Source organism: Strix aluco, chromosome 18 (genome assembly GCF_031877795.1).
Source record: "Strix aluco isolate bStrAlu1 chromosome 18, bStrAlu1.hap1, whole genome shotgun sequence".
NCBI lineage: Eukaryota > Metazoa > Chordata > Aves > Strigiformes > Strigidae > Strix > Strix aluco.
In genome coordinates this window covers 1461623-1474898 of record NC_133948.1, presented here as the reverse complement: position 1 = coordinate 1474898, position 13276 = coordinate 1461623, and the positions used below count along the sequence as shown (strand labels likewise).

Genomic DNA, 13276 nt, shown 5'->3' with positions numbered 1-13276 from the left:
TGCTGGTAGCTCAGCTACTGCTTATAAGTAGCCACAGCATCTGTTAAAGGCACAGAGCTCAGCGTGGTGACGTGGGGCTGGATAAACAGACACTGTACATTATTCATGTTGCTTTTAATTGCTCCGGTCTGCTCTTAACTTCTGCTGGAGGCAGGGAGGAGTGGGGAGGCTGACTCTTAACGAAGATGGTTTTGCGTTAGCTTTGTGCTTCAGAAGATGGAGTATTATTACTGTCCACGCTTGCTAAAGTTTCTGCAATATTTGTGGGTAAGTGTACTCTTTAATGTAATTGTCCTTGCCAAGTTGGGTGTTTTTAACTGTTTTCAGAAATCCTGAGGATGTTCATATGTAGCGATGGCTTTACTTTGCCGTATCTTTCTGATCTTTCTGAATAGTAACATTAAACCTGGAATTTATTTTGGGTGAGAAAGGCTGGTTTATCTTTAATACTCACTTAAAATGAGGAGAGTGCAGACTACTTGAATGTGCCTCAGAAAACCCTCTTGGTAACTGGAATTCCTTCCTTAGGTCCGACCATAGGAGTTGTAGTTTTGCATACCGCATATTAGAAACGTTCTTCCTCATTTGTTTAAAAGCTGTCCTTGGACTCTGGAGACTGCTGCTTCCAGAAGCACTCCTTCCCCTGCTGCTGGCTAGAGCTGCTGCCTGCTGCTTCAGTAAAATGACCAGTACTAATGGCTTTAGAAGTGTGCAGTTTTACAATTCCTGACTATTTTTGGTTTGACTGTGTTAACAGGTTTCGCTTGTCTCGGTGAGCACTTCCTCTTTAAACAATCCTTAGGGTCCTCTTCAATAAAAAGCTCTTTTAACAGGCTGCTTCTACTGTGCTAGTCTGCCAGCTCTGAAGGGTTCCTTTTGCACAGTGCTTGCTATTTGTCTCAGTTTTTCACATTTATAAAAGATGAATTTGATTTTTAAAGCCTTTATGAATAGATACTATATTACTTTAAACCTAATTACTACTTACTGTTTTAATTTCTTCTGTACTAATCAGATATTGGTTTTCATTTGCTTGTAGTATTGTCCGCATTCATCTAGTAATTTTTTTAGCTGTAAATTCAGCGTGGGATCAGCACTGACACTTTAAACCTTTCAATGTTAGCTGTTTGGTAGGGCATTTTGAAACTAGCAGAGAGTTGGCTTCCCTCATTTAGAGGTTAATTTTACAATCTTTGCCTTGTATGTGCTTTGATCAGCAGTGAAATGAGATTGCCTGCTGTAAATTTTTTTGCAGCTGGGAGAGAAGATAGTACTTGAAGAACAGGGCATTTTCTTCAAAATCTTTTCCTGTTGGAGACTGTAGTATTGTAAAACATGGAAGTCTTTGGACATTTCTTAAGTTTGTTTTTTTTATTTGATTAGCTAGATTTTTTAAGAGGCAAGCTTTCTTCAAGTTGCACATTAAAAGATTAGCATGATATATCAGGCTTTAGTTTGATGAGGGGGAGGATGTTCTTTGTGGTTTGACAGTGTGAGAAGTCTGAAAGAGATCTCCGAATGCTTTTGCTTTCACATGTAACTGGTGATTTTCCGTAAGGCCAGGAAGAAAAACCAACACCAAACAAACTTTGAGTCCAGAAGATCCCTGGGATGACATCTAATATCGTACAGTTGTAGTCTGTAACTGAACAGGTGTGTTATGTTTTCTGTGTGTATACGCTCTTTTAGAGGCCTTCAGGTATTTCTTAGGCATTTTCATTAGTGTACACTCTCCTGATGTGTCATAAGAAAATATTTGAAGGGCAGTTGTGATATTCCTAATATTAAATATATAAACAAAGACATTTTAAATGAAAAGCTGTGCCTTCTGTCACTTTCTGTGCTGATGTTCAGCTGAAGGCTACTAAGGAGATACTTATCGGTTCTCTCCACTTATAATCAGGAGTAACCAGAGATGTCGGGGTTAGTTGTCGAGCTTTGTGTTGAGTTATTTAATCTATCTTGGGGAGCTAAGATACTTTATTCATTAGGTAGATGTACCTGAAGAAGCTGTAACTCTTAATTAAAAAATATTATAATGAAAACCCATTTTTAAAGCTAATATTTTGAGTTATTGATAGGTTGCATCTCTTCTGCTGTGTATTTGTTTTACGCCTACACAGTGTTGGAGTTGGACATCAGTGGACCCGCTCAGTGCCAGCTATCTGCTAATTGCTTGCTGATTCCTCTTTTGATCTCTGAATAGGATATGTATTATTGTGATGTGTAGAAGAGTTGTCCGAAGAAATCATAGTGTTTTTTGAGCACAGCATAGTTTGTGGTCTGCCCAAGTATGTGCGAAATGATGACTGACCACCAAGAAGTCTGTGTCCTGTGGTCAGGGGTGTTGAGTGACAGCTCTAAGTTTCTGAAAAGTCGTCTTTGTGTCCAGCAAAATGCTTTGTTCAGTAGGTTGTATTAGATGCAGGTGGAGTTCTGTTCAGTAATTCAACCTTGAGCTCCCTTTTCAATGTGAGTTGTAATAATGAGGAGAAGATCAAGCTTACCAAACCTGGATCGTTTGCACTCTTAATGAGGTGTGCTGCAGGACTCTGAAATACTGCAGCTCCCTCTTGACTGGTGTGTTCTCCAGTGTGATATGTAACACTGAAACAGGGGTTACTGAGAAGCAGGTTCCTAGGGAGGACTGAGCATCGAACTTCTTGATGATAGGAGATGGGACTAACGAGAGCTACTGAGAACTACTGTGGTAACTGTACCAACTAGAAAAAAAACCCCAGCAACAATAAAAGAAGAAAGCCAAGAGTGCTGATGGAGCCTTGCAGATTTCTGCATAAGGCTTTTATGAGTCTTTAGGGTGGCTGTTAAAGAATCCAGAAGTTCCTGCCTGGTGTGATAACACAGTCTGGTTTTGATCAACTTAGTTGATGTTTTTTTGAGAGGGGGAAGAGCAGGACTCTTAAACACCGCTCTGTGTTTGGTTTGCTCTCAGTAAATTGTCTCTTCGTACTATAAATATGCTCATTGTTTGGAGAAATTTCTCAGAAGCTTGTGGTTTTGTGACTCGAGCAATCTATCGCTCCTTCTTTGATTCTGACCATTCAGACTATAGCTGGTGGGAGATGGAACCGGTATGGCATACAACCGAGCTGTTGGCGGCAATCAGGGTAAAGGGTCCAGGCTGCCTCTTAGGCCTGTCTGCAGCCCTTGCTAGGACTGCCTGGGGCTGGTCCTGCCTCAGCCTCTTTTCCCCTAGGCTGGCATTTTCAGGGCACCATCCACCTGGTGTCAGCACTGGTTCCTCTTGCTGCCTTCTCCATCAACCTGGAATCCAAACTTACTGAGTTGCTTTCAGTCATATTCTCAGTTACAGCCTGTATTTGTCATTTGGACCCCTTCAGTCAAACACTCAGATAAGCATAAAGCAGAGCACTGCGCACTCATCGCCAAATCCGCTGTGGTTGTCTGTTGTTCAGCAGCTGAAATTCAGAGACTGAATCATAGCTCTCTGTATTCCACGTCATCACTTCCTTCTCTGCTATGCCATGTACCTTCCTCCTAGCTGAGATCTTTTCATCATCTTTAATTGGCTAATTATTGTAGTTATGTATTCAAGAGCCAGTCTTTCAGTGACCATATGCTATATTTATTATATTTGAGTATTTTCCAGGGTACATGGGGTATTCATCATCCCTTTTCCAGCTGGTGAGGAGCTTTGCTGCAGCTGATGCCAGACATCTTTAGGTTTGACTTGCATAAGAAGTCCTTTAAGTGCAGGTCAATTGTTGTCCAGTGACTTGCATGAGGGATGCTGCTGTGCTGGCCAGCGTGCCAGGTATGCAGCCACAGTAAGGTTTCCTGTTCCTTTGTAAAGCCTTTTGTCCAATAACCAGCTTTTTTGGTTTGCTTGTGGACACAGCCACTCCTGGAGCGCTCCCAGTTGGTTCTGTTCCTGTCCTTAGCCATCTCCAAGTTGGGAGCAATTCTTGCTCTGCCCCAGGGTGTTTTGTGGGATGATGCAATTTTGATGATGTAATCTCTTTTTTGATGTGTCTGAGGTTACCGTAGGAGCACGCTGATAAACACAATCCGTGTCACAAGTAGGACCAGGTAACATAAACCAGCTGGGTGAGCCGAGGCCAGACTTTGTGCAGGGGGGACAGAGCTGGCAAGAGATAGGAGAGCTCTGGACCTGTTCCAGGATAGGTGCTGAAGGAAAAGAGGAGTCCTGGCTGATTTTGAACTGGTGCTGCAGTACCTGCAGGGAGAAAAGGGTTGATGTCAGGACATGAGCTACAGTTTTTGGTACCTTGGTCAGGAACCAGCTGTGACTTCGGTGGTTGCTTCTGCTGAGCCACCTTCAGAACAGTCCTGGCTGGCTCGATGGTTGGTGAGGGGCCCAGTGCAGAGAGCTGGCTGGGCCTCCAGCTGCACTGCTGTGGTATCACAGACAAAATCAAAATCCCGGGGCTCGTTGGAGAGCGATGTGATTGCTGTTCAATCCAGATAGGACAGATAAAGTCAGTAGATGAGAGAAGACAGCTGGAAGAGCCGAGAGCAGCTACCAGTGCACCCCTGTATGTGAGAGAGCATGGTGAGCTCCAGTGAATACGAGGTCGGTCTTGTATTTTCAGACTGGCTCTTAGGAAGGATTTCTTTGCAGAAGGGGCTGTTGGGCGTTGGAATGGGCTGCCCAGGGCAGGGGGGGAGTCCCCATCCCTGGAGGGGTTGAAGAGTCGGGTTGACCCAGCGCTGAGGGATCTGGTGGAGTTGAGAACGGTCAGGGTGAGGTTCATGGTTGGACTGGAGGAGCTTCAAGGGCTTTTCCAGCCCAGATGATTCTGGGATTCTTGGCAGCCAGGTGTTGGCCTGCTCTGGATCCCCTGCAGTGTTTGAGGTAGATGCATAAACCTTGGCACCTCATAAAATGGATAGTTTCATTAGTTGCAACTGAGGGTGAAGGAAAAGCATCTGGGGCAGGTGAGTGGCTGAAGATGCCTTGGAAACATTTTAGGTGTGGTCTGAGAGTGGCCTTGGCTCTGCTTTGACAAAAGGGAGGTCACTGTGGGAGACCAGTGTCCTGTCAGGAGCAGAGAATCTCTCATAAATCTTGTAGCTCTGTGTTACACACACATGATACTGGGCTACAGCATTGAAATGAAAGTGGGCTCCAGCTTCATTGCTCAGTTTTGGCCGCCTGGTGTGGATGATGGTGGCGAGTCTCCTGAGCGTGCTAGGTACCATTCTTGAGGAGGTGTTTCCCCTCAGTCTGGCACTTGTTTCTGTTCAAATAACAAACAAATGCTACATCTTGAAAGCATTCAACAGAAAGCAGAATGTTTTAAATAAAATATTATCTTGCAGCACTGTGATGGTTTAAAAAGACCTTATTTTTTTATTGACAGTCATTAAACAGTAGTTACAAAGACAAAAAAGAAAATTGGGGTATTTAAGTAAGAAGTAAGATCTAAAGTTGGTTTTGACAAGATTTTAGTTGCTACCTTTTAAGAGTGGTTTTGATACCCCTTTATCAGGTGACTCCAGAGGAAGTGGCAGCTGGTTAATAGCCACGCTGCCGTTGCACGTCACTGCAGTAGGGTTTTGGTGGGTGCTGGAAGGAAACCTTAATCATCGCTCCGCGTGCCACGGGTAAGGGTCGCCCCTGCTCTCGGGGAGGGACGGTGGCCGGTGCTGGCGCTGTGTGGCTTCCCTCTGTGGGCGCTGCCGCGGGGTTTCCTGCGGATGGTGTCTGCTGCTCTTCTGTTACAGGGTTTGCTCCTGGTGATGGGGCAATCACATTTCAGGCGTACGTTTTTTCCAAAGACTTAGAAATCCCTCACACCCAGGTAGTGCCTGAGGTATATCTGCTGTGCTGATGTCAGCAGCTAACGCTTCCTTTCAGATAACCTGAGCAAAACGAAGCCGTGGTACAGGGAAAAATCTGTTCGCAAAGGCGTTTTCCTAATGCCTGAATGCTGTTGTAGAGGAGGAATTCTAACTTTTGTGTCGTTGCTCAGAGCAAGCAGGCAAGCGAAGGCCGGCTGAGGAAGCCCGTTCCCCGCAGGAACACGAGAGAGTGCTGTTCGGCCGCGGGAGGCCGGCGTGCTGGCCCGAGGCCACTCGTCCCCACGCAGCTTCAGAGCTCGCGCGAGAGAAACAGTGCAGAATCCAAGACAGTTTGTTATAATTAGGTGTGGTATTAAGTTTAATTTACCATAAAATGCTTTTATGAAATAGTGCATTCTAGGTTAACTCGGTGCAATAAGGTTTGCATTCAGTAAGATGTAACCATTTGTAGACCTGGTAATTTTTTTTGGTAATGACGGTGTCATTCCCGGCGCAGAGGAGCTGGAGCGGGGGTCTCCCCGCCCCTGACCCCCTTCCCTTTAAATAGAGTCTCAAATAGTGACCACGCTTCTGATACGAGGCTAATGTGGATTGTTAAACCTCATTTATACATAGCAGATTAACTTCACTGCTTCCCTGCTAATATTTTGATCTAAAATTGTTTTGACTCAGTTCCTGCTTTCCCATGCTGTTGTCCGTGTCGCTAATGCTGGGAGACAGCCAAGTTCCCACTATTGTTCCTGTTCTTTCAGTGGTTGTGAGTTGTTCATACAGCCAGTGCGTGTTTGCTGTACTGAAAGGAAACGGCTTTTTGGAGAGCAGCTTGAGCACAGTGAAAGTAGTTCTTTGTAGTGGACTTTCCTCAAGATATGACAGGACTTTGTACTGCAGTGCAAAGCTGCTCTTAAAAAGTAACTTAAGGTAAATCTTAAGCCTGAATGAAGCTTGGAAAAAATGTAGTATTTGGTTTAGTGATTCATGGATGAGGCCAATAAATGCCTGCCACATTAAGGAAGGGCAGTATAGATTATTTGCAAACCATAGGACATATTTGGCAAGCTTTGATTGCTAGGGTTGGAGATTGCAGATGTCAGATGAGAGACTGGATTTACTTCTGGATTTGTTCCATAATTTGGCAGTATTTCACCATTCAGGGCAGGAAATAACAGCAAACCTGGTTGAGAACGCAAAAGGAATTTCAGCAAATCAATCATTTAGACCCACAAAGTCCAGACCTGGCAGGAAATAATGCGCTTAATCTAAAAAATGTAAATGAAGGGCACACCTGTAACAATGGCCCCGATAAGCAATTTAAGATGTTGCCTTCTGCAGTGTGGCACGGCTGTTCCTGTACCCTGCTGCTGCTCTGGGTGCCAGAAAAGCATGTTGGCTGGGTGTAGCTTGGTGCAGGCGGGGCGGCGGGTCGCTTGTGGTCCCCCAGCAACACCCCGACCGCGTGCCAGGGCCGCGGGAGCATCGGGCTGTGTGTGGCTGGGCTGTGCAGCCACCTCCTGTCGGGTGACGTGGGGCTGACGCGCTGTGCAGGGGAGGAGGAGGCAGCAGCAAGAGCAAAGAGTCAAGGGAATAACGTAGCTGTGTGTGCCTGCAGTGTTAGACAGCAATGGCAAATAAATACTCTTACTTTTTTTTTCATAAAAATGGCATGTTGCAAGATAAAATGGGTGAAGGATGCATTGTATAAACTTACACCTGCTGTTTGTTCTACTTACTGTGATCAAGAGGTGGCTGATGTAAACGAAAGACTCGTGGAGCAGTGTTTTGTAGGGAGAAAATGGAAAGAACACTCGGGCACTCGGTGCTCCCCAGCTGTGTGCTGGGAAGGTGGTTTACACAGTTCGTAGGGAGCGTGTGATTATGCTGAGAAGAGCTGAAATGATTTAGGATGCAGTTTTACCTTCCAGCTGTTTGTTACTACTCTTTGAAGAAGGAGATCCTTTGCACAAAAAAGCATGCTCTTTCTGCCAAGAGTTCTTTGAATTCTGAACGTCAGATTTGAACCTTTAGTAGTCGGAGATTACCTGAGCACCCTCTGTGAGAAAGAGAAATACTACCAAACTTCTCCAGGCAGACGGTAATGACAAGTTCTGTGTTTTATCCCTTTGAAAAGGATGACAGAAATCCACTATTTAAGAAACAGTAAACTTAGCTTTTGGTGATGGATTTAAGAGAGTAGCATGCTTTGGGCCAAATCCAACTCTTCAGAGAAGGTATCATTCCCTGGTGGAGGTGCAGCCTGTCTGTCTGTCTGTCACTTCTGGAAGTTGGCCCTGCCTGTTTGTTGTGTTTGGAATTGCTCGGGAGCACACTGAAACGGCCCCTGGCTTCAGCTCTAGTGCTACCAATTTGAGGAGACATTTTCTGACTGCTAGAACCTGCTTAATAACTGTAACGAATGTGTGGGGGCCGGATCCTGCTTCCCCAGAAGCTCCGCTGGGCACATGAAGGGCTCCGCTCGCATAAGGGGGTTCCTGCTCTTACAGGGTGGGGGTGACAGGCCCCAGCCTATGTACCGATGAGACGTGAGATGCTGCCTGAGCTGTAACGCTACAAAACTGCTCAGGCTGCCGTTAACGAGATGAATCAGAATTTTGTGGTGAAATTTTAAGGAGATGGAATGAAATTGGTGAATCTGGCATTATCCTTGGAGTTGGATTTTGAATCGGACGTTATCCCTGAAGTCGGATTTTGATGCCTTTGCAGAATGGTGTTGGTGAGGAAGGGTTTGAATGTCACTGAATTGACAGTACAACTTTGTATCAGTCAAGGAGAAGGAAATACTTTGTCTCTTCACATTGGATTGTCCTTTCTTGTTTGCACACAACTTGACTCACAGGAACAAAAGATTTCCCAACCCCTCTCTTTCCTGTTATCGTTTTGAGCAGAAGCAGCATGTTCTCATGGTTGTTTTCTTTCACTTCACTTCACTTACCTTCTTTGCCCGGTGAGAAAAGTTTAGCAGTTGGAGGTATTTTAGGCCACATTCTGTCCTCAAGATGTTGAAGATGTTTTGCAGTTACCTGTGTTTAACATGTTGAGTCTGTTGGATCAAGTGAAGGAGAAATAACTGTTCCCATGTTGGACTTAAGAGCCCTGGCTCTGGCACTGCTTTGTTTTGCCTCCCCAGTGCAAGTTGCTCCTTTGGAGGCTGCAGCTTTTGCCCCGTGGCTGCCTGGCGTGCCGGGGAGGTTCCCTAACCAGAGAGTGGGACCTCGGGGAGGATTGAATCAGTCACGTGTTGAGATGGTGTGTTTGGTCGAAACAGCAGAGCTGCTCCTGCGAAGGCCTGGGCACGTTCGCAGGGAGCACGTGGTGGTCAGCCTGCTTTGGGTTTGTTTACGTGCTCATATTTTCACTTCACTGCGCAAGCACCTTCCTTTTCTTACGGATAAGTTTCATGCTGGGTTTCTTGTTGATATCAGATATCTCCCCTACTGTAAGAGAGCTCCAGGTGTTCCATAGCGTCTTCCTTAAGTGATACAAAAGCTAATGTTTAGCTTGTGGCGAAGCTCACAGCTCATTTGTTTGTAGTTTTCAGCCCACGTTGGAGGGGATGTCCAGTGTTTGTATGGTAATGTTCATCAACAAAAAGCTTTCTTCATCATGGATTTTTATTTGTATAAATGGAAAAAACCCTGTAACTCTCCATCCGTTGCTTGGCTTGATCCTTTTGACGTAAACAAATGTAAAGAAAATGTTTTTAGTACTTTCCAGAGTATTTGTGCTGTAGGAATTTCCTGTTTCTGTTTTGTTTTTCAGTTTTTCCTCCTCCATTGAGATGGAAGGGAAGTGCTGGATGATTATGTACATGAGCTTTCAAACAACGTAGTGTATTTTTAGCTTGTTCCCTCAGCTTTAACGTTGATAGCTTTGTTTTATACTGAAACAATTCAAGGTACAAAAACTATGCATGGTCAGGATGTTTAACTGGGCCTTTCTTAAGTTCAAGAGAAACATAGTTTGGGGGACTAAAGAATAAACATTTTCCAAAAAATTGTTTTGGCACTCTAGTTGTTGCAATTATTGCCGGTAATCATATTGAAACTTAGATTGTTAAAAAACCTAGATTAAAATTTCCTATTTAACAATTACCTTTGTTTACAGATTTTTATTAATCTTGGAATAATTACATACTACTGTAAAAGTGCGCAGAATTTTGTACAGAGGAAAGGATGGCTGGCTGACTTCTGGGATTACAAATGAAATGAGAAACTGCCTTTTTTCACTGATTCCATCAAGGATGACCGTGGTAGTAGAATTGTAAAATTATTTTGGCAGGTATAAACAAGTATGTGGAGCGTTCAGTCATGGAAATTATTTATGTGTTTTCTTTTATCACAAGTGTAGTTCTGTAAGGAAAACAAGGAATGCAAATTTAATCTGGTTTCTCTAATAGTGGTTAATTCGGAGGAAAGTGCAGCTTTCAAATGCATTTGGTACTTATCTGTGTCTCTGCTTTTCCTTGTTCTTGCCCCTTCTGTTGTGTTTTTTTTTTTTTATTTAAATCCTAAGAAGTGTGAGTATTGTACTTAAATGTGGCTTTTCTTAAATGAGAATGCAAGGTACAGAATTTTTTCTTGCTGGGATGATTTTTTTTTTGTTTTGTCGTTACAGTGTACGTGAGTTACATATCTTGTACAGAAGCAGTAAGACAAATGTACCCTCAAAGGTTCATAATCTGAAGGATGGATGTAAGCCACGTGGTGTCATGAACCACGCTGGGAAGGGTGGTGGTAGCGGGGGGGGGGTGTGGATGAGAACTCACAACAGTGGGCAGAGGATGCACGACGGCTGGGGGGGCCCAGGCGCTCCTGGTGAGAAGAGTCAGGCTACGGGGTGGACTTGCAGGTGGATCAGATGCGTTTGGTATCTGACCTTTTTTAGCAAACATTGCAAAATGTTTCTCTGTGATAAAAAGCTTCATTTCGTCTGCGCTAACGTGCTTCTTGCGTGAGAGGGGAGAAGATGATGTCCCAGCAAAACTTCTAATCTTTTTCTTGTCTTGTTTGATACGTGTGGATGTCTAACTGTGTGTTTCAAATTTGTTGATCGGACTGGGTCACCCTCTTTTTTTTTTTTTTTTTTTTTAAAGATTGAAGAAGAAAAGATGTTAAAAGTGGTAGCTCTTTATATATAAAAATGGTTCGGAACCTTGCACAGGGAAGTTTGATCAACTGCACACATAACACTTCAACAGCTTTTTGCTGTTTTCACAGCGTTATGTTGGACAATTCTTACTGTGTGCTGGGGAGAATGTTTTATTTGTCAGAAGATGTGGGTGAGATGGGAATCCATGTTCAGGCATAAGCTTCAGCTTTGATAAATTACCCGTAGGTAGGTGTGAGACATTCACCCCTTTAAAGTTCCTGCCATCTTGTTGGGGTTATAGAGTGTCAAGGACTTGCCTCATACTCATTTCCGAATCCTCTAGTTCTCTTTAGAGCTGGCCATCTTAACCGTTACTTCCTGAGCACCAGATGTGTTTTTCTGCTTGTTTTCATGCTTTTAACTCCAAGTCATTCTCACCACAGATGAATGTATAGAGTGGGAAGGTTGGAATGCCCACGATCGAGACAAATGATACAAAACAGGGTGAAAAAAATTTCCTTCCTGCTCCCCAGACAGGCAATACACTACTTGCAGAGACCTTTGGAACCAAACCTCACGCTCTGCAGCGGGGGCGAGGGGAGCTGGCCTGCAGGCGAGGAGGGGAGGCCTCGTCCAACGTCAGCTCTGTTTTTATCAGCCCTGAGCGCTGGATCCACTCGCCAGCAGCGCTCAGCCCGTGCCGAGCCCGAGGAACAGCGTCTCTGCTGTCCCTTCGCACGTTGCTCTGGGAACGGCTCATACCTGTTCCTTCACCTGGCCAGGGACGTGCCACTAATGCTGAAAGGTGACAGTTGTACCCAAGGAGTGTCGGGTTTTTGTTTCTTCTTACGCGTTTTTTTTTAATTCACTGCCATTTTGTCCTTCCTGTAGTCTAAGCAAGTCTCTTTCTGTACAAGACCTGCAGAAAGGATGTGGTTTTCTTATTTTGTCTTTCTTTATTCCTTTTTACTGTCCTCTCTTAGCTGATATTCAAGAAAATACGTGCAGTTACTATGAGCTATGAGGTTGTTCATGAAACCTTGGCAGAGCATCTTCATTTATATTGGGGAAGTGGCAAAGCCTGTGCTGTAGGTCTGCAGGGAAGTTGCGAGTTCCCTCCCTGAAGTCACTTTCTGTGCCAGGGAACATTCTTACTCCTATTCTGCCCCTGCACGAGGGGACTCTGTTGTGCTTGCCATAAAATGTGATTATTTTTATAATGTTGTTTGTGCTTGGAGAGGTTTGTCAGGTTAGCACACAGCAAGCCAGAGGCTAAAGCCTTCCCCTGCCGCCTGTGCCTGGGAGTTTTCCGTTCTGGATTGTTTTCTCCTTACCCCGGACGTTTCACCCAGAGTAGGCAGGATAACACAGTGGCTGTCAAGTGAGCTCAGCTCTGTTGATTTGAATATTCTATTTATCAGATAGAATTCTATTCAAATCAACATTTGATTTGAGTAAATATTCTATTTGTCAAATAAAAGTATGATACCACAGGTGAACTCCAAGAATAAGGTAGTTGTGGAATAAGGATGAGCAGCATGTGGGTGGTATCGTTTCTGTTTTCAGCACCCACTGTCGGTGATTGAGTCCTCTCCTAGAGCTGGTGCTGCCCCCCTGTCGTTACGCTGCGGGGCGGGAGATGAGCTGTGATGGGTGTTTGTCCGAACGCGGCGTGGACTGTGCGGACGCCTGTGTACTAGGGAACGTGATGGCTTCCAAGGGACACAAATTAGTTGCTCAGCAAAGGTTGTCCTGAACCAAATCTGACCGGATGATAAATAAAGAATTCTTGTGTCCTGTTACAGATCAGATGAGACTCAGATTTCAGAGGCAAATTGCAAAGACAGTTTTATTGCATAGGCCTTTTTGCAGTTATGCTGCAAAAATATCAAGAAATTTCATTTTTGCTCTTCAATCTGGAGGAATAAATTGAAGTATGTGTCTGCAAAGCCACTGGCACTGAATTACAAAATAGAATTGTTTTCCCATGATTAAAATGCATTACTTTAAGAAATTAGTCTTACTCTGAGGTTATTATTATCTCTCTTTATTTTAAAGATTTTAAAAATAGCCGTGGACTACATTGATGAGATACTTTATGAAGTACTTCAGCACATTTCTTTAAAAGTCTCTTGTATTAATGTGTGCTTGTGTAAGCTTTCCAACCACTGATCCAGAACCTGTTGCTACTGCAGTCTTTCCTTGCCTGCTAGTTTGTGAGGCCTCTGTGGGCTTTTAAAATAAACTAACAGAAGAAGAACAAGTCTGGAATTGGAACTTCAGTCTCTTTTGTAGTTGGCTATGGGTGCCTTTAATGTCAAGTTCTATGCAACTAGTCTTAAATTCTGAAATTAAAACTGTG

The 13276-nt window shown here is 44.1% G+C and overlaps 1 protein-coding gene across 5 annotated transcripts in view; it reads left to right on the top strand.

Moving 5' to 3' along the window:
- KIAA1671 (KIAA1671 ortholog) overlaps nucleotides 1-13276 on the top strand; it is an 87667-nt gene that overhangs the window by 37840 nt on the left and 36551 nt on the right. The window contains exon 1 of one of the 5 annotated variants that reach the window (XM_074844626.1): nucleotides 172-267. The exons of the other annotated variants lie outside the window; for them this stretch is intronic. Coding sequence (XP_074700727.1) covers nucleotides 217-267 — 51 coding nt within the window. The 5' untranslated portion in view covers nucleotides 172-216. Of the gene's footprint in view, nucleotides 1-171; nucleotides 268-13276 lie in introns of those variants that run through there. 5 annotated transcript variants of the gene reach the window in all.